The 27,337-nt window shown below is 45.1% G+C and overlaps 1 protein-coding gene across 2 annotated transcripts in view; it reads right to left on the minus strand.

Annotated features, from left to right (window-relative positions):
* LOC132830609 (phosphorylase b kinase gamma catalytic chain, skeletal muscle/heart isoform-like) overlaps nucleotides 1–27,337 on the minus strand; it is a 184,627-nt gene that overhangs the window by 61,080 nt on the left and 96,210 nt on the right. The window contains exons 7-9 of one of the 2 annotated variants that reach the window (XM_060848481.1): nucleotides 26,797–26,887; nucleotides 21,086–21,239; nucleotides 16,484–16,609 (exon numbers count right to left, since the gene is read on the minus strand). In XM_060848481.1, coding sequence (XP_060704464.1) covers nucleotides 16,484–16,609; nucleotides 21,086–21,239; nucleotides 26,797–26,887 — 371 coding nt within the window. Of the gene's footprint in view, nucleotides 1–16,483; nucleotides 16,610–21,070; nucleotides 21,240–26,796; nucleotides 26,888–27,337 lie in introns of both variants that reach the window. The other variant, XM_060848480.1, reaches the window with a different exon arrangement.

The following is a 27,337-nucleotide window of genomic DNA, read 5'->3' on the forward strand; positions in this document are numbered from 1 at the left end:
GTGTTGCAGTGCTGTCCCAGTATTGCAGTGCTGTCCTGTATTGCAGTGCTGTCCCTGTATTGCAGTGCTGTCCCTGTTTTGCAGTGCTGACCTGTTTTGCAGTGCTGTCCCTGTAATGCAGTGCTGTCCTTTATTGCAGTGCAGTCCCTGAATTGCAGCGTTGTCCTGTATTGCAGTGCTGGTCCTGTATTGCAGTGCTGTCCCTGTATTGCAGTGCTGTCCTGTATTGCAGCGTTGTCCTGTATTGCAATGCTTTCCCTGTATTGCAGTGCTGTCCTGTATTGTAGTGTTCTTCTATATTGCAGTGTTGTCCTGTATTGCAGTGCTGTCCTGTGTTGCAGTGCTGTCCCTGTATTTCAGTGCTGTCCTGTTTTGCAGTGCTGTCCCTGTATTTCAGTGCTGTCCTGTATTGTAGTGATCTTCTATATTGCAGTGCTGTTCTGTATTGCAGTGCTGTCCTGTATTGCAGTGCTGTCCTGTTTTGCAGTGCTGTCCCTGTATTTCAGTGCTGTCCTGTTTTGCAGTGCTGTCCCTGTATTGCAGTGTTGTCCCTGTATTGCAGTGCTGTCCTGTATTGCAGTGCTGTCCCTGTATTGCAGCACTATCCTGTATTGCAGTGCTCTCCCTGTATTGCAGGACTGTCCTGTATTGCAGTGCTGTCCCTGTATTGCAGTGCTGACCTGTATTGCAGTGCTCTCCCTGTATTGCAGTGTTGTCCTGTATTGCAGTGCTGTCCCTGTACTTCAGTGCTTTTCCTGTATTATAATGCTGTCCTGTATTGCAGTGCTGTCTTGTGTTGCAGTGCTGTCACTGTATTGCAGTGCAGTCCCTGTATTGCAGTGCTGTCCTGTATTGCAGTGTTGTCTTGTATTGCAGTACTCTCCCTGTGTTGCAGTACTCTCCCTGTATTGCAGTACTGTCCTGTATTGCAGTGCTGTCCTGTGTTGCAGTGCTGTCCCAGTATTGCAGTGCTGTCCTGTATTGCAGTGCTGTCCTGTTTTGCAGTGCTGTCCCTGTATTGCAGTGCTGTCCCTGTATTGCAGTGCTGTCCTGTTTTGCAGTGCTGTCCCTGTATTGCAGTGCTGTCCTGTATTGCAGTGCTGTCCCTGTATTTCAGGGCTGTTCCTGTATTGTAATGCTGTTCTGTATTGCAGTGCTGTCTTGTGTTGCAGTGCTGTCCCTGTATTGCAGTGCTGTCCCTGTATTTCAGTGCTGTCCTGTTTTGCAGTGCTGTCCTTGTATTGCAGTGCTGTCCTGTATTGCAGTGCTGTCCCTGTATTGCTGAACTGTCCTGTATTGCAGTGCTCTCCCTGTATTGCAGTACTGTCCTGTATTGTAGTGCTGTCCCTGTATTTCAGTGCTGTCCTGTTTTGCAGTGCTGTCCCTGTATTGCAGTGCTCTCCCTGTATTGCAGTACTGTCCTGTGTTGCAGTGCTGTCCCTGTATTGCAGTGCTGTCCTGTATTGCAGTGCTCTTCCTGTATTGCAGTGTTGTCCTGTATTGCAGCGCTGTCCCTGTATTTCAGTGCTGTTCCTGTATTGTAATGTTGTCCTGTATTGCAGTGCTGTCTTGTGTTGCAGCGCTGTCCTGTTTTGCAGTGCTGTCCCTGTATTGCAGTGCTGTCCTGTATTGCAGTACTGTCCTGTATTGCAGTGCTCTCCCTGTATTGCAGTACTGTCCTGTATTGCAGTGCTGTCCCTGTATTGCAGTGCTGTCCATGTATTGCAAGCTGTCCCTGTATTGCAGTGCTGTCCTGTGTTGCAGTGCTGTCCCTGTATTGCAGTGCTGTCTTGTATTGCAGTGCTGTCCTGTATTGCATTGTTGTCCTGTATTGCAGTGCTGTCCCTGCATTGCTGTACTGTCCTGTATTGCAGTGCTGTCCCTGTATTGCAGTGATGTCCCTGTATTGCAGTACTGTCCTGTTGCAGTGCTGTCCCTGTATTGCAGTACTGTCCTGTATTGCAGTGCTGTCCCTGTATTGCAGTTCTGTCCTGTATTGCAGTGCTCTCCCTGTATTGCAGTGTTGTCCTGTATTGCCGTGCTGTCCCTGTATTTCAGTGCTGTTCCTGTATTGTAATGCTATCCTATACTGCAGTGCTGTCTTGTGTTGCAGTGCTGTCCCCGTATTGCAGTGCTGTCCCTGTATTTCAGTGCTGTTCCTGTATTGTAATGTTGTCCTGTATTGCAGTGCTGTCTTGTGTTGCAGTGCTGTCCTGTTTTGCAGTGCTGTCCCTGTATTGCAGTGCTGTCCTGTATTGCAGTACTGTCCTGTATTGCAGTGCTCTCCCTGTATTGCAGTACTGTCCTGTATTGCAGTGCTGTCCCTGTATTGCAGTTCTGTCCTGTATTGCAGTGCTCTCCCTGTATTGCAGTGTTGTCCTGTATTGCCGTGCTGTCCCTGTATTTCAGTGCTGTTCCTGTATTGTCATGCTATCCTATACTGCAGTGCTGTCTTGTGTTGCAGTGCTGTCCCTGTATTGCAGTGCTGTCCCTGTATTTCAGTGCTGTTCCTGTATTGTAATGCTGTCCTGTATTGCAGTGCTGTCCCTGTATTGCAGTGCTGTCCTGTTTTGCAGTGCTGTCCCTGTATTGCAGTGCTGTCCTGTATTGCAGTGCTGTTCCTGTATTGCAGTACTGTTCTTAATTGCAGTGCTCTCCCTGTATTGCAGTACTGTCCTGTATTGCAGTGCTGTCCCTGTATTGCAGTGCTGTCCTGTATTTCAGTGCTGTCCCTGTATTTCAGTGCTGTCCCTATTTTGCAGTGCTGTCCCTGTATTGCAGTGCTGTCCTGTGTTGTAGTGCTGTCCTGTATTGCAGTGCTGTCCCTGTATTGCTGTACTGTCCTGTATTGCAGTGCTCTCCCTTTATTGCAGTACTGTCCTGTATTGCAGTGCTCTCTCTTTATTTCAGTGCTGTCCTGTTTTGCAGTGCTGTCCCTGTATTGCAGTGTTGTCCTGTTTTGCAGTACTGTCCTGTGTTGCAGTGCTGTCCCTGTATTGCAGTGCTGACCTGTATTGCAGTGCTCTCCCTGTATTGCAGTGTTGTCCTGTATTGCAGTGCTGTCCCTGTATTTCAGTGCTGTCCCTATTTTGCAGTGCTGTCCCTGTATTGCAGTGCTGTCCTGTGTTGTAGTGCTGTCCTGTATTGCAGTGCTGTCCCTGTATTGCTGTACTGTCCTGTATTGCAGTGCTCTCCCTGTATTGCAGTACTGTCCTGTATTGCAGTGCTCTCTCTTTATTTCAGTGCTGTCCTGTTTTGCAGTGCTGTCCCTGTATTGCAGTGTTGTCCTGTTTTGCAGTACTGTCCTGTGTTGCAGTGCTGTCCCTGTATTGCAGTGCTGACCTGTATTGCAGTGCTCTCCCCGTATTGCAGTGTTGTCCTGTATTGCAGTGCTGTCCCTGTATTTCAGTGCTGTCCCTATTTTGCAGTGCTGTCCCTGTATTGCAGTGCTGTCCTGTATTGTAGTGTTCTTCTATATTGCAGTGTTGTCCTGTATTGCTTTGCTGTCCTGTTTTGCAGTGCTGTCCCTGTATTTCAGTGCTGACCTGTTTTGCAGTGCTGTCCCTGTATTTCAGTGCTGTCCTGTATTGTAGTGATCTTCTATATTGCAGTGCTGTCCTGTTTTGCAGTGCTGTCCTGTTTTGCAGTGCTGTCCCTGTATTTCAGTGCTGTCCTGTTTTGCAGTGCTGTCCCTGTATTGCAGTGTTGTCCCTGTATTGCAGTGCTGTCCTGTATTGCAGTGCTGTCCCAGTATTGCAGTACTATCCTGTATTGCAGTGCTCTCCCTGTATTGCAGGACTGTCCTGTATTGCAGTGCTGTCCCTGTATTGCAGTGCTGTCCTGTATTGCAGTGCTCTCCCTGTATTGCAGTGTTGACCTGTATTGCAGTGCTGTCCCTGTTCTTCAGTGCTTTTCCTGTATTGTAATGCTGTCCTGTATTGCAGTGCTGTCTTGTGTTGCAGTGCTGTCCCTGTATTGCAGTGCAGTCGCTGTATTGCAGTGCTGTCCTGTATTGCAGTGTTGTCTTGTATTGCAGTACTCTCCCTGTGTTGCAGTACTCTCCCTGTATTGCAGTACTGTCCCTGTATTGCAGTGCTGTCCTGTGTTGCAGTGCTGTCCCAGTATTGCAGTGCTGTCCTGTATTGCAGTGCTGTCCCTGTATTGCAGTGCTGTCCCTGTTTTGCAGTGCTGACCTGTTTTGCAGTGCTGTCCCTGTAATGCAGTGCTGTCCTTTATTGCAGTGCAGTCCCTGAATTGCAGCGTTGTCCTGTATTGCAGTGCTGGTCCTGTATTGCAGTGCTGTCCCTGTATTGCAGTGCTGTCCTGTATTGCAGTGCTGTCCTGTATTGCAATGCTTTCCCTGTATTGCAGTGCTGTCCTGTATTGTAGTGTTCTTCTATATTGCAGTGTTGTCCTGTATTGCAGTGCTGTCCTGTGTTGCAGTGCTGTCCCTGTATTTCAGTGCTGTCCTGTTTTGCAGTGCTGTCCCTGTATTTCAGTGCTGTCCTGTATTGTAGTGATCTTCTATATTGCAGTGCTGTTCTGTATTGCAGTGCTGTCCTGTATTGCAGTGCTGTCCTGTTTTGCAGTGCTGTCCCTGTATTTCAGTGCTGTCCTGTTTTGCAGTGCTGTCCCTGTATTGCAGTGTTGTCCCTGTATTGCAGTGCTGTCCTGTATTGCAGTGCTGTCCCTGTATTGCAGCACTATCCTGTATTGCAGTGCTCTCCCTGTATTGCAGGACTGTCCTGTATTGCAGTGCTGTCCCTGTATTGCAGTGCTGACCTGTATTGCAGTGCTCTCCCTGTATTGCAGTGTTGTCCTGTATTGCAGTGCTGTCCCTGTACTTCAGTGCTTTTCCGGTATTGTAATGCTGTCCTGTATTGCAGTGCTGTCTTGTGTTGCAGTGCTGTCACTGTATTGCAGTGCAGTCCCTGTATTGCAGTGCTGTCCTGTATTGCAGTGTTGTCTTGTATTGCAGTACTCTCCCTGTGTTGCAGTACTCTCCCTGTATTGCAGTACTGTCCTGTATTGCAGTGCTGTCCTGTGTTGCAGTGCTGTCCCAGTATTGCAGTGCTGTCCTGTATTGCAGTGCTGTCCTGTTTTGCAGTGCTGTCCCTGTATTGCAGTGCTGTCCCTGTATTGCAGTGCTGTCCTGTTTTGCAGTGCTGTCCCTGTATTGCAGTGCTGTCCTGTATTGCAGTGCTGTCCCTGTATTTCAGGGCTGTTCCTGTATTGTAATGCTGTTCTGTATTGCAGTGCTGTCTTGTGTTGCAGTGCTGTCCCTGTATTGCAGTGCTGTCCCTGTATTTCAGTGCTGTCCTGTTTTGCAGTGCTGTCCCAGTATTGCAGTGCTGTCCTGTATTGCAGTGCTGTCCCTGTATTGCTGAACTGTCCTGTATTGCAGTGCTCTCCCTGTATTGCAGTACTGTCCTGTATTGTAGTGCTGTCCCTGTATTTCAGTGCTGTCCTGTTTTGCAGTGCTGTCCCTGTATTGCAGTGCTCTCCCTGTATTGCAGTACTGTCCTGTGTTGCAGTGCTGTCCCTGTATTGCAGTGCTGTCCTGTATTGCAGTGCTCTCCCTGTATTGCAGTGTTGTCCTGTATTGCAGTGCTGTCCCTGTATTTCAGTGCTGTTCCTGTATTGTAATGTTGTCCTGTATTGCAGTGCTGTCTTGTGTTGCAGCGCTGTCCTGTTTTGCAGTGCTGTCCCTGTATTGCAGTGCTGTCCTGTATTGCAGTACTGTCCTGTATTGCAGTGCTCTCCCTGTATTGCAGTACTGTCCTGTATTGCAGTGCTGTCCCTGTATTGCAGTTCTGTCCTGTATTGCAGTGCTCTCCCTGTATTGCAGTGTTGTCCTGTATTGCCGTGCTGTCCCTGTATTTCAGTGCTGTTCCTGTATTGTAATGCTATCCTATACTGCAGTGCTGTCTTGTGTTGCAGTGCTGTCCCTGTATTGCAGTGCTGTCCCTGTATTTCAGTGCTGTCCAGTTTTGCAGTGCTGTCCCTGTATTGCAGTGCTGTCCCTGTATTGCAGTGCTGTCCTGTATTGCAGTGCTCTCCCTGTATTGCAGTACTGTCCTGTGTTGCAGTGCTGTCCCTGTATTGCAGTGCTGTCCTGTATTGCCGTGCTCTCCCTGTATTGCAGTGTTGTCCTGTATTGCAGTGCTGTCCCTGTATTTCAGTGCTGTTCCTGTATTGTAATGCTGTCCTGTATTGCAGTGCTGTCCCTGTATTGCAGTGCTGTCCTGTATTGCAGTACTGTCCTGTATTGCAGTGCTGTCCATGTATTGCAAGCTGTCCCTGTATTGCAGTGCTGTCCTGTGTTGCAGTGCTGTCCCTGTATTGCAGTGCTGTCTTGTATTGCAGTGCTGTCCTGTATTGCATTGTTGTCCTGTAATGCAGTGCTGTCCCTGCATTGCTGTACTGTCCTGTATTGCAATGCTGTCCCTGTATTGCAATGATGTCCCTGTATTGCAGTACTGTCCTGTTGCAATGCTGTCCCTGTATTGCAGTGCTGTCCTATATTTCATGCTGTCCTGTATTGCAGTGTTGTCCCTATATTGCAGCGCTGTCCTGTATTGCAGTCCTGTCCCTGTATTTCAGTGCTGTCCTGTTTTGCAGTGCTGTCCCTGTATTGCAGTGTTGTCCTGTATTGCAGTGATGTCCTCTATTGCAGTGTTGTTCTGTATTGCAGTGCTGTCCCTGTGTTTCAGTGCTGTCCTGTATTGACATGATGTCCTGTATTGCAGTGTTGTCCTGTATTGCAGTGCTGTCCTGTGTTGCAGTGCAGTCCCTGTATTGCAGTGCTGTCCTGCATTGCAGTGCTGTCCCTGTATTTCAGTGCTGTCCTGTTTTGCAGTGCTGTCCCTGTATTTCAGTGCTGTCCCTTTATTTCAGTGTTGTCCTGTATTGCAGTGCTGTCCCTGTATTGCAGTGCTGTCCCTGTATTGCAGTGCTGTCCTGTATTGCAGTGCTGTCCCTGTGTTGCAGCGCTGTCCCTGTATTGCAGTGCTGTCCCTGTGTTGCAGTGCTGTCCCTGTATTGCAGTGATGTCTTGTATTGCAGTGCAGCCCCTGTGTTGCAGTGCAGTCCCTGTGTTGCAGTGCTGTCCCTGTGTTGCAGTGCTGTCCCTGTATTGCAGTGCTGTCTAGTGTTGCAGTGCTGTCCCTGTATTTCAGTGCTGTCCCTGTGTTGCAGTGCTGTCCCTGTATTTCAGTGCTGTCCCTGTGTTGCAGTGCCGTCCTATATTGCAGTGCTGTCCCTGTGTTGCAGTGCTGTCCCTGTGTTGCAGTGCTGTCCTGTATTGCAGTGCTGTCCCTGTATTGCAGTGCTGTCCTGTATTGCAGTGCTGTCCCAGTATGGCAGTGCTGTCCCTGTGTTTTAGTGCTGTCCCTGTGTTGCAGTGCTGTCGCTGTATTGCAGTGTTGTGCTGTATTGCAGTGCTATCCCTGTATTGCAGCGCTGTCCCTGTATTGGAGTGTTGTCCTGTATTGCAGTGCTGTCCTGTATCGCAATGCTGTCCCTGTATTGCAGTGCTGCCCCTGTATTGCAAGGCACGGGCGGCACGGTGGCACAGTGGTTAGCACTGCTGCCTCACAGCGCCTGAGACCTGGGTTCAATTCCCGACTCAGGTGACAGACTGCGTGGAGTTTGCACGTTCTCCCCGTGTCTGCATGTGTTTCCTCCGGGTGCTCCGGTTTCCTCCCAATCATGTGCAGGTCAGGTGATTTGGCCATGCTAAATTGCCCATAGTGTTAGGTAAGGGGTAAATGTAGGGGGATGGGTGGGTTGCGCTTCGGCGGGTCGGTGTGGACTTGTTGGGCGAAGGGCCTGTGTCCACACTGTAAGTAATCTAAAAATGCAGTGCTGTCCCTGTATTGCTGTGATATCCTGTATTGCAGTGTTGTTCCATGCATCGAAAGAACTGCGGATGCTGTGAGATCAGAGACAAAAATGGAAGTTTTTGGAAAAGCTCAGTTGGTCAGGCAGCATTTGTGGAGAGAAATCAGAGTTAATATTTCAGGTTGAGTATTCCTTCTACAGTACTGATGGTAGCTGTGAAACTGCTGGTTTATATGCAGCAGATAGGGTGCGGGGAGGGTGTAAGGAGGAGACAATAGATGCGGGTAGAGCCCAAAGAGACAGAAGAACAGTTAGGTTGACGAACTCGTGGGTAACAATCTGGCTAGGACAGTGAATTGCTGTTGATGGGGACTCCTAGTGTCACTGAAGTGTGGGAGATGGTCAGATCCAGCTGAGGGCCCTGTCAGCCACAGTGCTCAGGAATCTTTGGTTGATAAAGAAGGTGGTCAGTTCCCAGATAGCAGTCCTCACACCCTTTCTTCCTTCCCCCAACAGTGATAGAATCTCTCTTGTCCTTATCCAGCATCCACCAGAGGATCATTAGTAACTATTTTTGCCATGTCCAGCAAGTTATCACCAGGCACATACTCTTTTCCCTTCCCTTGCCAGCCTTCTGCAGGGACCATTTTCTGCAGGAAATTCTGGCCCACTCCTCCTTCACTCCCAACATCCCTACAGACTCACAACAGAAAATGTGGAAGGTTGCTCTGTCATCAGTCGAGTTGTGAGAGATCAAAGGGCAAAATTCAGAATCAGAACCAAATGATCTGCAGATGCTGTAAAGCAGAAACAGAAAGAAATATTGCTGGCAATGCTCAGCAGATCTGGCAGCATCTGCGGTGAGAAATTAGAATGAATGTTTTAGGTCAAGTGACCCTTCCACACAATTCTCTGAGAAAGGGGCACTTAATCTGAAACGTTAACTCTGATGTCTCTCGACAGACGCTGCCAAACCTCCTGAGCTTTTCCAACAATTTCTGAAGATGTGGAATCAGTTTGGGTGGAGGCCAGAAGATGTGGAGAGAGAGAGCTTAGAAGCATGGTGAAAGGACAATAATCTCTCCCTCAATATCAGCAAAACGAAGGAGATGGTCATCAACTTCAGGAAGCGGATCCCGGTGTATATCAGTGGTGCTTAGGTGGAGATGGCTGAGAGCTTCCAGTTCCCAGGAGTAAATATCTCCACCAATCTGTCCTGGTCCATCCATTCAATGCTATGGTCAAGAAAGCTCATCTACACCTGTACATCCTCAGAAGGCGAAGGCAATTCGGCATGTCCGTGGCATCTCACCAATGTTTAGAGATTCACTGTAGAAATCATCATAGTTTGGTATGACAACTGCTCTGCCCAATACTGCAAGAAATTACAGAGAATTGTAAATGCAGCCCATCACCAAACCAGTGTTCTATCCAGTGACTCCAAATATACTTCTTGCAGGCTCAGGAAAGCAGGCAATATAATCAAAGACCCCTTCCACCCTGGTTAGATTCTCTTCTACCCTCTTTCACCAGGCAGAAGATACAAAAGTTTGAAAACACATACCAATAAATTCAGGAACAGTTTCTTCCCTGCTGTTATCAGACTCATATATTTGAGAAGATCTTTCTCTGCATGCTCTCTGTAGCTGTAGCGCTTTATTCTGCATTCTGCTCTATTACCTTGATGTACTTATGCAAAGTATGATTTGCCTGGATAGCACAGACAACAACACTTTTCACTATCTCGGTACATGTGACAATAATAAATCAAATCAAATCAAATCATCTGTGGTGAAATAAAATTTAAGGTTGTATTAAATTGAGTGAAACACTGGACAAATCTGCAAAGATTAGAGGATTGAGCATATTTTAAGAACCAAAGAACAACAAAGAAAGAACAAAGAAAATTTACAGCCTAGGAACAGGCCCTTCGGCCCTCCAAGCCTGAGCCGATCCAAATGTACTGTCTAAATCTGTCGGTCAATTCCTAAGCATCTGTATCCCTCTGCTCCCCACTTACTCATGCATCTGTCCAGACACATCTTAAATGTAATGTGGGTGGCACGGTGGCACAGTGGTCGGCACAGTTGCCTCACAGCGCCAGAGACCCGGGTTCAATTCCCGCCTCAGGCGACTGACTGTGTGGAGTTTGCACATTCTCCCCGTGTCTGCATAGGTTTCCTCCGGGTGCTCCGGTTAGGTGAATTGGCCATGCTAAATTGCCTGCAGTGTTAGGTGAAGGGGCAAATGTAGGGGAATGGGTCTGGGTGGGTTGCGTTTTGGTGGGTCGGTGTGGACTTGTTGGACCGAAGGGCCTATTTCCACACTGTAAGTAATCTAATCTAACTGAATCTACCGTGCCTGCCTCTATCACGTCTGCTGGCAACGCGTTGCAAACGTCCACCACCCTCTGTGTGAAGTACTTGCCGCATGTATCCCCCTTAAACTTTCCACCTCCCACCTTGAAAGCATGACCTCTCATTATTGAATCCTTCACCCTGGAAAAAAGCTTGTTTCTGTCCACCCTGTCTATATCCTTCATGATTTTGTAAACCTCAATCTTTGTTCATAGCTAGCACCTTCCATACCAGGCAACATCCTCGTAAACCTTCTCTGCACCCTCTCCAAAGCGTCCACATCCTTTTGGTAACGTGGCGCCCAGAACTGTACACAGAATTCTAACCAATGTCTTGTACAATTTTAACATGATCTGCCAGCTCTTATACTCAATACCCCGTCCAATGAAGGCAAGCATACTATATGCCTTCTTGACCACTCTATCCACCTGTGCAGCAACCTTCAGGGTACAATGGACCTGCACTCCCAGATCTCTCTGCCCATCAACTTTTCCCAAGGCTCTTCCATTCATTGTATAATTATCCCTAGAATTAGACTTGCCGAAATGCATCACCCCACATTTTTCTGGATTGAAAGCCTTCTGTCACTTTTCCACCCAATTCTCTAGTCTATCTATATCCTCCTGTATTCTCTGACAGTCCCTTATGCTTTCTGCCACTCCATCAATATTTGTGTCATCTGCAAACTTGCTGATCATACCAACAGTGCCCTCTTCCAGATCATTTATGTATATCACAAATCACAGTGGCCCCAGCACTGACCCCTGTGGAACACCACTGGTCACCTTTCTCCAATAAGAAACTCCCTTCAACTCCTACTCTCTGTCTCCTGTTGCTCAACCAGTTCTTTATCCACCTGCCAGAACACCCTGCACACCATGTGACTTCACTTTCTCCATTAGTCTACAATGGGGAACCTTATCAAACACCTTACTAAAGTCCATGTATATGGCATCAACAGCCCTTCCTTCATCTAACAGCTTGGTCACTTCCTTGAAGAACTCTATGAAGTTGGTAAAGCATGATCTCTCCCACACAAAACCATGTTGCCTATCACTGATAAGCTCATTCCTTTCCAAATATAAATAGATCCTATCTCTCAGTACCCTCTCCAGCAACTTCCCCACCACTGACATCAGGCTCACTGGTCTGTAGTTATCCGGAATATCCCTACTACCCTTCTTGTACAGGGCGACAACATGAGCAACCCTCCAGTCCTCCCGCACCTCACCTGTGTTTAAGGATGCCACAAAGATATCTGTCAGGGCCCCAGCTATTTCCTCTCTCGCCTCCCTCAGCAACCTGGGATAGATCCCATCTGGTCCTGGGGATGTGTCCACCTTAATAACCTTGAGTGTACCCAACACATCTTCCCTCCTTATGCCAACGTGATCCAGACTAATCAAACTTCTATCTCTAATCTCAAGATTCATCATGTTCCTCTCCTCAGTGAACACTGATGTAAAGTAATCATTCAGAATCTCACCCATTCTCTCAGGTTTGACACACAGCTTTCCTTCATTATCTTTTAGTGGACCAATCCTTTCTCTAGTTACCTGCTTGCTTCTTATATAAGAATAAAATGCTTTCAGATTCTCCTTCATTCTGCTTGCTAAAGATGACCCCTTTTAGCCCGCTTGATTCCTCTTTTAAGACTTGTCCTACTCTTCCGATATTCCTCCAGGGCCCATTCTGTTCTTAGCTGCCTAGACCTTATGTACGCTTCCCTTTTCCTCTTGGCTAGTCGTACAATTTCTCCTGTCATCCGTGGTTCACAAATCTTGCCCTTCCTATCCATTGCCTTCAGTGGGACATGCCTATCCTGCACTAACTTTAACCTATCTTTGAAAGCCTCCCACATCTCAAAGATAGACTTTCTTTCAAATAGCTGTGTCCAATCCACATTTCCCAGCTCCTGCCTAATTTTGATATAATTGGCCTTGGCTCAGTTTAGGACTCTTCCCTTAGGACCATTCTCATCTTTACCTACGAGTATTCTAAAACTTACAGAATTGTGGTCACTGTTCCCAAAGAAATCCCCCACTGCAATGTCTACCACCTGTCCTGGCTCATTCCCCAACACCAGGTCCAATATGGCCCCTTTTCGTGTCGGACTATTTACATACTGCTCTCGAAAGCTCTCCTGGACGCTTCTTACAAATTCTGCCCCATTCAGACCTCTGACACTAAGTGTATCCCAGTCAATGTTGGGAAATTTAAAATCTCCCATCACCACTACCCTATTGCCTCTACATCTTTCCTTAATCTTTTTACCTATTTGTTCTTCTACCTCACACACACCTGTAATACAGCCCCAACAGTGTAACTACACCCTTCTTATTTCTCAGCTCCACCCATAATGCCTCACTACACAAGTCCTTCATAGAGCTCTCCTTTAGCACAGCCGTGATATCGTCCCTGACCAGCAATGCAACTCCACCCCCTCTTTTACGTCCCTTCCTGTCCTGTCTGAAACGTCCATATCCTGGAACATTCAGTTGCCAATCATCATGTCCGTCCTGCAACCAAGTCTCTGTGATGGCAATAATGTCATACTCCCAGGCACCAATCCAAGCCCTAAGTTCATCTGCTTTACACACTACACTCCTTGCATTAAAGTAGATGCATTTCAGACCACCAGTTCTTTTGCGCTCACCTGCTCTCTGCCTATTTTTCCCTTTATTAGTGCTTTCTTCATAATTCCTACAGTCTGCAGTCTCCACCTCACTGCCTACTTGTTTTCTCATCAACCAGCAAAATGGTTCCTGAAAATGAAAGGGGAGATAGTGGAAAATGTGAGAAAGCTCACTCACAATAACTAGAAACAGATATGAAGAGTTTGTATCAATATCTGAATAGGCGAAACATAACTAAAGCTGATCCTCTACACTTGGTCTCAAATGCACAAATGTAATATGACAACTGCTCTGCTCAATACTGCAAGAAATTACAGAGAATTCTAAGTGCAGCCCAATCGATCGCAGAGTCTCTTAATAGTTGATCTCACTGCCCATCCATTCTCCATTGCCACATCCACACTGCTGCCTGACCTTTGCTTCCAGAAACCCTGCGGCTAGAGAAACATTCTGCTCTAAACATGTTTTGCCAGTTTGTTTCAGTTTACATAGAACCATAGAAACCCTGCAGTGTGGAATCAGGCTATTCTGCCCTACAAGTCCACACTGACTCTCTGATGAGCATCCCACCCCCCCCCACCTGTATTTCCCACGACTCATCCAACTAATCTGTACATCTTTGGACTGTGGCAGAAAACTGGAACACCTGGAGGAAACCCACACAGTCACAGGGAGAATGTGCAAACTCCACACATAGCACCACCCGAGGCTGGAATTGAACCCGAGTCCCTGATGTTGTGAGGCAGCACTGCTAACCACTGAGCCACTGAGCTCAGCTTGGTTCAAATGGATTCTCATTGCAAGGTAAAGTACATTTTGTGATGGCAATGCACACAAATAAATAAGCAATATACTTGGAATAGATGCGTGAAGCTGGTACATTTCAGCACGAGAAACATAGGAGGCTATTTAGCCCATCATGACCATGCAGACTCTCTGCAAGAGTAGCTCAGCTTGACTGACTCCTCTGCCCATTCTCTGCAGATTTCCCAGCTGCCTGTTAACAGGTGTGTGCAGAATAAAGAAAAATGACAAAGAACACTAGTGCACCCTAAGTCCAATATAAAAGCGATCCAAAACACAGATCAAAGATTGCCCTCAGGTGCCTCCACATTTGAAAGCAGTAGCAGCCTTCCAGATGTTCCAGAGGCACAGGTCGACCTGCAACGATACCAGCAGCTGAGGGACATCATGAACTACAAGGTGAAGCAACAATGATGATTGATGAATCTGCAGTGTCTAAAAATAAGCCAAATATGTACAACATCCAGATGGGATAGGAAAATTAATTTCTATTCACAACTGGAAAAGATCACAGCGTTATCACAGCCTTATATGTCACCAAAATATATTGATAAGCAAAAAGGATAATTTGGAATGACCCCACACAATGGTGCACAATAGATTCAAGGATACATTTCCCTGAACAGCATGCTTCACTCACGGAAACTTGATGAGCTGAAGGTTGTTTTGAAAGTTTGAGTATTTTTTTTCCCAAACCAGTGCAAAAGGGAAGGGCTGGAACTCAAGCATCATTGTGCGTTGGTCGTCATCGAGCACAGCCCAAAAAACCACTCACAGATGGCGAAATAATTAAAGAATCAATGACAGTGACCACTGATTCTACTCAAACACTTAAAGACCAAAGAAATAATGATGGTAATTCAGAGCATGTCACTTGGCGTTTCCACTACAGCAACATAAGTGGATTCTTTTCCTGCTGACATCTTTAGTAACTACAGCAGGTCCTAAGCACTGTGAATGGCTCTCACTGCAAGTTCGACATATCCATCAACATGACTAACACAGCCCACTTAATTTTTTTGTGTGCATTGTTTTTAAGGACATAACAAATAAAGAGGAATTTCTAACTTTTTTGTCACTTAAGGCAAGGACAAGGGATGAAAACAGCTACAATTAATTCAAAAGGTACATGCTTGCAAAAAGCATTCCAATCAGGAAACTGATTTTCCATCACAACTTATGGTACACCAGACATACTTGGCACAAACGCAGGTTTTGTTGCATTTTGCAGCAATGGTGGCAAGACCTTGGTGGCACAATGGCTCAGTGGTTGGCACTGCTGCCTCACATCACCAAGGTCCCATGTTCGATTCCAGCCTCGGGCGACTGTCTGTGTGGAGTTTGCACATTCTCCCTGTGTCTGCGTGGGTTTCCTCTGGGTGCTCCAGTTTCCTCCCACAATCCAAAGATATGCAGGTTAGGTGAATTGACATGCTAAATTGTAGTAGTCAGAGGGTGACTACTACAAATGGGTCTGGGTGTGTTGCTCTTCGGTGGACTGGTTGGGCCGAAGGGCCTGTTTCCACTGTAGGGAATCTAATCTAATCTAAAAGATCAGGGTGGTTATATGCTGCAGTTATAGAAAATGTTGGTTAAGTCACAGCTGAAGTATCGTATGCAGTTTTGGAATTCACATTGTGGGGGGATGCATTAACATTGGAGTGGGTGCAGAGGGAGATTTACCTGGATGTTGCTTGGGTTGGATAGTTTCAGTTATAAGGAAGATTGGACAGACAGGAGTTGTTTTCCTGAGGCAGAGGGGATTGAGAAGGGACTTGATTGTGATGTATACATTTATGACGGACAGAAATAGACAGGAAGGACATTTTCCTCTTGATGGAAGGATCAATAACCAGAAGATGTAGATTTAAAAGGTAAGGGGCAGAAGGTTTAGAGGAGATGTGAAGTAAAACCTTTCACCAAGAAGGTGATGGGAATCTGGAACTCACTGCCTGTAAGGATGGTGAAAGCAGAAACCCTCAGAACATTGAAGTTGTATTTAGATATGCCAAGACATAAAGCCTATGAGACAAATGCTGGCAAATGGGATTAGAATAGTTAGGTGGTTGCTTTTGACCGGCGCTAACTCGACAGGGTCAAGGGTCATTTTCTGTGCTCTAGATCTTTGACTCAAAAGCAACTTCTCAAGAAACATCCTCAAAACTGACTACTTGAGCATTTATCTCATTGATGTTTGTGGGAGCTCACAGGTTCTGCATACATTGTCTCCATATGTCCTACATTACAACAGTGATCAATGTACACTGTGGCAGTATTCCTACTTCTGTGCCAGGAGGCCCAGCTTCACATCCCACTTGTTTCAGAGATATGTAATAACATCCATGAACAAGCTGATCAAAAATATCAAGATTAATAAGCTCACTTGGCTGCAAAACCATGGATAATTCTGAGGATGTATCAAAGGAAAGTGGGCTATCCCTTTTGGTGGCAATTTCCCTTTGTGACTGTTGATAGAAGTCTGAGGTTATTAATGTTCAGGGTTCCAATCTGCGTCAATCAAAACCAATTGGCTACAATCTAGCTGCAGTGATACTGGATCTTGGTGCTGCTGATAGTGTCCTTCAACCATGTCGTCAAACAAACTCGGTACTATGCTACTTTCTCCCCACCCCCACCCTCCTCTAGCTTATCTCTCCATGCTTCAGGCTCACTGCCTTTATTCCTGCTTTTGCCTGAAACGTCGATTTCGCTGCACTTTGGATGCTGCCTGAACTGCTGTGCTCTTCCAGCACCACTAATCCAGAATCTGGTTTCCAGCATCTGCAGTCATTGTTTTTACCTACCTGATAGTGTCCACTGTCTGGTGTTATCTTAGACTTTTACCTTAAACTTTCTGAAAGGACTGAAATGGCGGACTTCCTCGACCACATATTGCTGGAAGAAAGGGTGTGCTAGGGCTTGATCTGCTGTGAATCGATTCTCAGGTTTCACGACCAGAAGGTGGGAAATCTATTCATTACAGAAACAAAAGAACACATTAGAACAGCACAGGCTCGACAACAACAGCATGCCTCACTATGCGCTCTTCCCTCTGTGCTCCCGCTGAATTCTACATCAAGGCCCATTTATTTTATTGTTATACACCAGTCATATTTTGATCTGCCTCAAAGATTGTACTAAAACCTGTGCAAGTGGTATCCATTTGGTCATGGGTCCATGCTCAATGTTTATGTCCTAGCCACCAGATAATTTCATCTCCCATTGGGATCCAAAGTAACCCCAGTTTCCTGACACCAGTCTTGACAGCACCAAAACAGACACCTCTCCCTCTTCTGTTTTCCTTCATCTTTGAATCCTGAACACCTGCACTTTCAGTCACTCTCTTCTCAACACAGGAGGCCACAGACACTCCTTGTAGATGAAGCAGTGATTCCGCAGTACTCCTTTCAATCGAGTCTATTATATTCACTGCTCATCATGTGGTTTTCTCATATCACACAGTCGAAACACAGATTGAGTGCTTGCTTTGTGGCAAGCCACCACTCTGTCAGCAAGCACAACACTGAGTTTCCACTGTCATTTTAATCCTCCACTTCATTGTGACGTTTCTGTCCTTGACCTGCTCTCCTGTTCTCATGAAAATTGATATAGACTGGATGGACAGTCTCTCATTTTACAGCTTTCTGGACTCAACAATGAATCCACAATGTCAGGGTTTAAACTCAGTTCCATCAATTTGCTTCCTTGTCTTTACTTGTTTCATTATGTTCTTTCCAACTAGCTAACCTGTTGCTGATATTAGTTTCCTTGTTGTTTTTCCTGCCAACATCACCATTCCTTTTGGCCCTGGCAGACTAATGTGTTCATCATTCAATTTTCCATCCAATCATTTCATTTATCCTTGTCCTGTCCACCCCTTGCTCAAAATCAATGCTGCTTCAAACTTTTCCCATTTCTGATGAGAAGTCACTGACTTTTTGCATGGCCTTAATGTTTCCAATCAGAGTTGGAATCACTGGGTCTGATACTGACCAGACTGAAAAATAGATATGCTATTTCTGGTCAAACATCCACAAGACGTAACATGTAGGAGCAGAAATAGCCATTCAGCCCATCAAGTCCGCTCTGCTATTCAGAGAGATCATAATTGATCTAATAATCCTCTTCTCCACTTTCCTGCATTTTCCACATAACTCTTGATTGCCTTACTGATTAAAACCCTATCTCAGCCTTGAATGTATTTAATGACTCAGCCTCTACAGCTTGCTTGCTGAATTATGAACAGGACATGGCACAGCCTGCTTACCCTGTTCATATTTCTTATGTACTTTTTCTTGATCATTCTCCTATATTTCCTTCTGCCCTCCGGTGTGTTTCCCTCCCATTCACGTTCCTCACTTCCTTTGTCTCTCTACATCTTTAAATAATTCTCTTTACTCTATGTTCTCTTTCTCCCTTGAATACCTTTCTCACTCTCAAATATGTTTCAAATATGTTGTTTTCATTTTTGGGTCTCTTTCTCTGTTGAATATCCTCCCTTCCTCTCAACTGTATGTAATTCTCTAAGCCACTTATGATTGTTACTTTAAATTTCTCTCTCACTTTGTCTCCTTGAGCAAGAATTCAGTGGACAAAGCAGTAAGATTTTGAGGATTAAACAGAGAGTAAACAGGGGAAGAAAACAGTGAGACTCAGGAATAAACCAATGAGGTTTGAGGGCTAAATGGTGCAATTTCGGGTGCAAGAGATTTATACAGTCATGGTTCGGGGCAAGAACAATGGGGAAGAAAGTGAATGGTGAACAACTACGAAGAATGCTTTACAGTCTCCAATTTACAATAAATAGACTGTAAAGTTAAGCCATGACAGTAAGATTTAAGATAATGATGGGATAAATACAAAGATGGACTGGAAATAAATGTTCTGAATTGGGGGAAGGCTGATTTTAATTAGACAAGATCTGGCCAAAAACAGAAGTTGCTGGAAAAGCTTAGCAGGTTTGGCAGTGTCTGTGTAGAGAAATCAGAGTTAATATTTCGAATCCGGTGACCCTTCCTCAGTTCCCTGCCTGTTCATGTTTGTCTAAATAGCTCTCAAACATTCCTATCGTATGTTGTTCACCACCGCCATTGGCAGCGTGTTCTAGGCACCAACCACCCTGTGTGTAAAAAAAACGCTTGTCTCGCACATCTCCTTTAAACATTCCCCCTCACCTTCAAATCATGCCCCCTAGTATTTGACATTCCCACCCTGGGCATAAGACTCTGTCCTCCACCCTATCGATGCCTCTCATAATTTTATATAGTTTTATCAGGTTGCCCCTCAGCTTCCAACACCCATGCAAAACATCCAAATTTGTCCAACTTCTCCTTATAGTGAATACACACCTTTAAAATAAGTAAATGTTAGGCTCTAAGCTATCATCTGAATGTATTTTAAGGGGGTTTGATCTGGTCCATAACAAATTGGGGGATGTTGTCAAGATCAAAAGTTCTAATTCCAGATTGGGTTGAAGACTATTGGATTCAAAGACAGTGAGTGTTGGTGCTTTTTATTTCAGATGTTGCAGTCAGTTAGTTTAAATAGGGTGTGCCTTGTGTAATAATAGTTCTTTCAGACACTAATGTGACGGTGCTGTCACTTTAAGAGGGTAAATGCAGGATGGGTATTCCTGATGACAGGTGAGTCCAGAAACAGATGTCACAATCCAAAAACATGGGATAACCATTTTGGATTGAGATGAGGAGAATTTTCTTCACTCAGATTGGTGAGCCTATGGAATTCACTATTACAGAAAACAGTCAGGATCGGAACATTGTATGATTTCAAGAAGAAATGGGATATCCACTTGGCATTCAAAGGACCAAAGAGTATGTGGAGGAAAAGCAGAATCATGCTATTGAGTTGGATGTTCAAGATCATACCAAATCACCATGCATTACAGCTTGGAAGGGCCAAATAGTTTATTCCTGCTCCTATTGTCTGTTTCCATGATCAGTGGAATAATGTTTGCAATTCCTATGGGTCATAAATACTTGAATGAATGCAGAAAGATCAAAGACAAATTTAGAAGGATATAATTCCTTTTCAGATAAAAAAGTTGCACATTTTTTGAACCTTTCACCATGCAACCATGATTTAATCAGTGGCCAGCTGAAAGGTGTATATAGAACTGATGTTAAATATTTCATGGATAATCATATATTGACAGGCACTATTTTGTTGCGAAAATAAAAGGGATGAACTGTAGATGCTGAAAATCTGAAACAAAAAAACAGAAATTGCTGGAGAAACTCTGCAAGTCTGGCTGCACCTGCGGAGAGAAAGCAGAGTTACCATTTTGAGTCCAGTAGCCCATGAAGCTTGAATTTGTTGTGCAACTCAGCAGCGTGAGTGTTAAGGCATGTGAGGTAAATGATAGGTATCTGTTCTCCTTAAGGCCTCTACCAATTTGTTAAGTACACCTACAATAAATGGAGCAGTGCTTGGCCTCAGCTGCCTACAATCTCTTAATGACTGAAGTCCAAAATACAGTATTTACAGATCTGTGATGACAAACCAGGCGGAAATGTGAGTTGTGAGGAAGTTGCAAAAGTGACATCAAGAGGACTTAGGCAGCCTGAACGAGTGTACAAGAGCTTGGCCGATGAAGTATAATGTACAAACATGTACTATCCAGTTTGGTAGGAAACGCTGAAGTGTAGAGCATTATTTAAATAAGACATTGGGAAATGTTGATATCCAAGAGTCTCCTTGTTCATGAGTCACTGAAATCTAGCATGGAGGAACAACATGCAATTTGGAAGGCAAATGGAAGAAGAATGGGAGTTCATTAGCCATAGAATCACTATAGTGTGGAAACAAGCCATTCAGTCCATTGAATCTGCACTGACCCTCCAAACAGCATCCAAGATGCACCTTCCTACCCTATCCTTGTAATCCTGCATCTCCCTTGACTAATCTAAATTGCCCTGGACACCATGGGCAATTTACGCGGCCAGTCCACCTAACTTGCACAACTTTGGACTGTGGAAGGAAACCTATTCAGACACGAGAAGAACGTGCAAACTCTAAACAGACAGTCGCCTGATGTTGGACTTGAACCTGAGTCCCTGATGCTGTAAGGTATCAGTGCTAACCCCTGACCACCGTTGTTAGTTATGGGTTAATGCTTCAGTCATATTGTCAGTAATAAGCAAAGTGAGTGGGAACCTCAACAACAGAGTAACGGATCATAAAGCACTGATGGTTTCTTGTCCTTCCTCTGTATGACCTATGCTACTTACTACCCTGCCTTACATCCCTGAATTTCATTGGAAACTTAAAAATATTTTGACAATGGAGGAACAGTGGGAGAAAAAATGATGTATTATGCACCCTTATCATTGCTGTCCTTAATTATTAATTTGGTTATGAGATTTGAAAATAAAAATATGAGAAAATAATTGAAATAAGAGTCATTAGTCTGACCTCTGAAATACCCACCAGATCCTTCACAGTTTCTGATCGATCTTGCCATTCTGGAGAGTCAAAATTGTAATTTCCATCCATGATCATCCTGAGCATTAGCATCTGCTTCCGGTGCCAGAAAGGTGGTGAGCCACTCAGCAGTGTGTACATAATTACTCCACAACTCCACCTGCGCACAGAACAATCCCACATCAGAGTTACCGTCACAGATCCTTGCAACAAAGTTTGGCTGTCAATTGGCAGAAATGCTCCAATCTGGTTCCACTTTCCATTGAGTACTGAGACTTGGTAAGGTCAAGCAAGAGCTGTATTGGATCATTGTTGTCAGTGAAGACAACTACTCTTTTGTATTTGCACTATTTTCAGTTTAGACAGAGAAAAACGTCAGCTTGTACTGCTCTGGATTATTTCCTGGGGACACTGCAGCCAATCGCTGACCAGTTCAAAGTTGTTGTGATTGCTGTTTAAACATGCATGGATAGGTTAAATGAGAGGATAAAATCCTGACAGAGGAAATATGTGAGAAAAGTGGGGGAAACACTTAACAGAAGATTGGGTTGGGAGGGGTGGGTTTCAAGGGTGAACTGGACTACACCTCCTCCCACCCTACCTCCTCCAAAAACGCCATCCCTCCAACCCAATTCCTCCGCCTCCACTGCATCTGGTCCCAGGAGGACCAATGCCACCATGGAAAATCCCAGATGGTCTCCTTCTTCAAAGACCGCAATTTACCCTCCCACGTGGTCGATGATGCCCTCCTGTGCATCTCCTCCACTTCCTGCACCTCTGTCCTTGAACCCCACCTCTCCCAACACAACAAGGACAGAACCACCCTGGTCCTCACCTTCGACCCCACCAACCTTCAGATACATCACATTATCCACCGCCACTTCCACCACTGACAAACAGACTCCACCACCAAAGATATATTTCCCTCTCCACCCCTATTAGTGTTTTGAAGAGACCATTCCCTCTGCAAATCCCTTGTCAGATCCACACCCCTACACCAGCTTACACCCCACTCCCAGCACCTCCCTCTGCCACTAAAAGAAGTGCAAAACCTGCGCCCACACCTCCTCCCTCATCTCCGTCTAAGACCCCAAAGGTTTCTTCCACACCTGACAGAAATTTACCTGTATCTCTACCAATGTCATCTACTGTATCCATTGCACCCGATGTGGTCTCCTCTAGTTTAGAGAGACAGGATGTCAACTTGCGGATCGTTTCAGAGAACATCTCTGGGGCACCTGCACCAACCAAACCCACTGCTGGACAATTCAACTTGCGCCCCCCCCCCCACTCCACCAAGGACATGCAGGCCCCTGGCCTCCTCCATCACCAAACCCTAACCACCCGCGCCTGAGGAAGAATGCCATGGGACCCTGCAACCACACGGGATTTCACCAGTTACCTCATTTTCCTTCCCCTCACCTTATCACAGTCCCAAGCCTCCACTTCAACTCCGCCCTCTTGGCTTTTCCATCGCCTTTCCCATCTATCCGCTCCATCCTCCTCTCCGACCTATCACCTTCTACTTCACCTTCATCTACCTACTGCATTCTTAGCTACCTTCACACCAACAGTACTCGCTTCCCATGTATCTCTCAGCACCTCCGGCTCACAAGCCTCATTCCTGATGAAGGGCATATGCCCGAAGTGTTGATTCTCCTGCTCCTCGGATTCTTTCCTGACCTGCTGTGTTTTTCCAGCACTACACTCTTAACTCTGATCTCCAGCATCTGCAGTCCTCACTTTCTCCTAGATACTTAAATCAGGTAGGGAATCAAACATTTTGTAGAAAAGACAGGAAATTAGAGTTGAGTATTATCAGATGAGGCATGAATGCAGGATGGACTCGATGGGCCAAATGGCCTACTTCTATTCCTACATGTTACTCATTACATAGTTCACATCATTGATTTGATAAGGTATGCTTTTAATAGTTCCTCAGAGCTAGATGATATCTCATCTCCAGCAAAAAAAAAATCACATCTCTAGTTGGGCGGCACGGTGGCACAGTGGTTAGCACTGCTGCCTCACAGCACCAGAGACCTGGGTTCAATTCCCAACTCAGGTGACTGACTGTGTGGAGTTTGCACATTCTCCCTGTGTCTGTGTGGGTTTGCTCTGGTTTCCTCCCACAATCCAAGGACGTGCAGGTCAGGTGAATTGGCCATGCTAAATTGCCCGTAGTGTTAGATAAGGGGTAAATGCAGGGGCATGGGTGGGTTGCGGGTCGGTGTGGACTGGTTGGGCCGAAGGTCCTGTTTCCACACTGTAAGTAATCTAATCTAGTTTTCATTGTTTATCAAGTGGTTTTCAAATACTTTGGGTGAATTCATGTTTCTCTCTGAAATTTGAAACATTGACTGGGTGTACACTATCTGAGCTTTGGCTTAGGCATTTCTCTTTAATCAATCTAATGTAAACCATTGAACAGTTCAAAAGGCCTAAATCCTGCAGATTAATTGGGAACATCCCTAATAGCAAATAGTAACAAGGGAATTCCTCTATCCCAACCTTTCAGACATTCTTGACAATAATCTCGAGTCATGGTCATGAAAGTTTGATACATCTTTTTAAATACCTTGAGACTGTTGTTAATAGGCTGAAGACTGAAGCTTTTTTAAAATCCCAAACTATTCATTACTTCTTTGAAATTTTTCTGACATAAAAGTTTGAACCTTCCTTTAAGTATATTTCATTGGAGGCCAGGGGCCTGCATGTCCTTGGTGGAGTTGGGGGGGGGGGGGGGGGTCAAGTTGAATTGTCCAGCAGTGGGTTTGATTGATGCAGGTGCCCCAGAGATGTTCTCTGAAACGATCCGCAAGTTGGCATCCTGTCTCTCCAATGTAGAGGAGACCACATCGGGTGCAATGGATACAGTAGATGACATTGGTGGAGATACAGGTAATTATAATTCATATCTTGTAAAAGAAAGTAAAATTTCCACTGCCATTTTTACCAAAAACTTTCTCAAAGATCCTGTTTCAGGAAAACTTGGGCATCTATATTTTACAGAAAAGATACTGATTCCCACTCCAAGTTTAATGTAGTGGTCTTGTACAATCTATTGGACTCTACTAAATGGTTCTTGGAAAGAGGGCATTTAGGCTGAGGTTCAATTGATGGTTGGGTTTTCACCACAGTCTGACATCTGTGACATGTCTGTCAAAATCTGACCACATCTTTATGAAATGCTTGAGAACAAAAATGTTTCAGTATTTTAACCTGTGTCTTCCTAATAGCTAAGTTACCTGCCAATGGAAAATTAAGAGTCATCTGTAAAAGTTTGTTACGATACCCATCACCTGATGGGTCGCTGCCCATTGCTTACTGACTCCTATTTGAGCTGGTATACATATCCTCAATAACACCACCTCAAGTTATAACATAGGGATATTGATTTTGATTTAATTTCTGATTAGATTGTTTGGTATCACTCTTAATTCTGAATCTGTGTGTTTTACATTTCTACTAAAGAGGAGTTGATATGTTAAGCTCTTTGTAATTTTGTCCATTTTAAATTTAAATTTTAAAAGTTGTCAGGTAAGTTACCTCCCTCTTCCAATTCCTGTCTAATTCTTTGGGTATGAGATCTATTTACACAGAGTTAGGAAAAAATCCAAAAACAACTCCTGCAGCATCTCAATTCATTTCATTTCTATTGGTTGTTTCACCACCCTTGGTGAGGCCAATAAATTTGACCTAGTTGTGTTACTGTTCTGACTAGAAATTCTCCATTTACTAAGTCATTTATTAATTCATCTTATTAACACCTTTGAAAGACAAATGGTATCATGAGCCAGGGTTGGTGACTTACTTGCTCCAGGGCCTCTGAGTCATAGAGCACAGAGACCAGCTCTTTGGCCCAAACTGTCCATCCATGCTAACCCCATTTCCCTGCACTTTGCCCATATTCTTCTAAACCTTTCCCAACCATGTATTTGTCCAAATGCCTTTTACATGTTGTGAATGTGCCCGTCTCAATCATTTCCACTGGCAGTTCATTCCATATGTGTACCACCCTCTGTGTAAAAAAGGTTGCCCCTAAGGTTCCCTTTTATTCTTTCCCCTCCAACTTGAAATTAATGCCCTCTAGTACTTGATTTCACAACTCTGAGAAAAGGACTGAGTGCCTCATCTTATACACTTCTATAACAACACCCCCCCCGCCCCCCCCGCCCCACCCCCCTATAATCCCCTATGCTCTAAAGAAAAAAGTCCTAACTTGTCCAACCTGTCCCTATAACTCAGACCCTTGAGTACTGGCAATGTCATTGTAAATTTCTTCTGCACTCTTTCCAGTTTAATAACATCCTTTTGAAAGCAAGGTGACCAGAACTAAACACTATACTCCAAGTGCGGCCTCACCAACATCCTGTACAACTGCAGTATAACTCCCCAACTTCTATACTCAGTGCCCTGACTGATGAAGGCCACTGTACCAAAGTCTTCTTCACCTGTGGCTACCTGTGACTCTATTTTCATATAACCGTGCACCTGAACTCCAAGGTCCCTCTGTTCCAGTACACGCCTTAAGGCCCTCCCATGAAATTCCTGCCTTAATTTTACTTTCCAAAATGCAAGACCTCACACTTATTTGTATTAAACTCCATTTGCCATTTCCCGTCTCACTTCCTCAGCTGATCAAGGTCCTTCTGCAATTTCTGATAACCTTCCTCACTGTCCACAATACCGCCTATTTTAGTGCCATCTGCAAACTTAATAATCATGCCTTGTACATTCTCATTCAAATCATTCACATGGATAACATTCAGTCCAGAAATGACCCCTGAGGCACTCCATTAGTCACAGGCCTCCAGTTTGACAAGCATCCTTCCACTATTATCCTCAGCTTCCTACCATGAAGCCAACTCTGTATCCAATGTGGCTGCGTTCCTGGATTGCGTGCAATCTAACCTTATCAAAGGCCTTACTGAAATTCTTATAGACTACAGTTACCACCCTGTCTCATCAACCTTCCCCGGTCACTTCATCAAAGAACGCTAACAAATTTGTGAGGTATGACCTCCTACACACAAAGCCATCTTTATGGTTTAATTTTAATTTGAAGTGTAAGGAATTACCTCTTCTTTTGAAATAAAATAATCTGATTATTTTTGTTACCAAAAAGAATTGCTGCATCTTGAAAAATGGATGGAAAGTGGGCTGAGCAAAGGCCTGTAGCAAATATGCCTACCCTGAGAGATGGCAACCTGTGCCAATGCTGAATATTTGAGACAGCCATAGTGCCACGATGCTGCCATTCCCATGGCTGTGTCTGGTGTGGCTTTTCAAGTCTTCACTTTCAGGTGCTCCAATGGGAAGAGACCAGACTGTCGTTTGTAAAGCACATGATGAGCTGACTCCTCAGGCATCAGCAACCAGCTACACAACTATTACGGTGAGTGCTGATCTCACCTTTGATTGATGTGTCCTCTGAGTGACAGCAACACTTGCCTCACGGCAGACACTCCTTACCGCTGGCTCTTCTATTAAATCCTGATTGAGTGATATTACTCCTACAGGCCCCACCTCTCTTAACCAGTATTGGAAGTATTGTGTGCTCACCACTGGCTCTCTAAACACAGTGAGAATCTGACCACTTCCAAGCACTTTACCTGAGCTGGTTTGGGGAAATGCACATCTGACTTGAGAGTGAAAGGTCAGCTCTACACTGCCCATGAGAGTGCCAAGTACCAGTGCAATAGGGAAATACTTACAAATCCACTTCTTTGCTGTATCCAGGGTGAGTTTCATCCATTGAGCAAAGTAGAATTTCTGGAGCCAGGTATCCTGGAGTCCCGCACAATTCTGTATTCAGTAAGAACAAAAAAGTTGTAATCAGCATCATATCTGTGCAGCACTCTCCGCCCCCACCCCCTCTCCGGCCTGTCACCCTCACCTTAACCTCCTTCCACCTAACGCATTTCCAAAACCCCTCCCCTAAGTCCCTTCTCCCTTGGCACACCCTCCTCATTCTTGAAGAAGGGCTTATGCCCAAAACGTCGATTTTCCTGCTCCTTGGATGCTGCCTGACCTGCTGCGCTTTTCCAGCAACACATTTTACAACTTGGAAATAGTCAGACCAACCAGTCCATGCTAACCAGGGTCCCAAAATAAACTAATCCCACCTGACTGCACTTGGCCTATATTTCTCCAAATCTTTCCTATTTATGAACTTATTCAAATGTCTTTTAAACATTGTAAGTAAACCTGAATCCACTTTCTCTGGAAGTTCATTCCACACATGCATTGCAACAT

This window comes from Hemiscyllium ocellatum, chromosome 31, assembly GCF_020745735.1.
Source record: "Hemiscyllium ocellatum isolate sHemOce1 chromosome 31, sHemOce1.pat.X.cur, whole genome shotgun sequence".
Taxonomy (NCBI): domain Eukaryota; kingdom Metazoa; phylum Chordata; class Chondrichthyes; order Orectolobiformes; family Hemiscylliidae; genus Hemiscyllium; species Hemiscyllium ocellatum.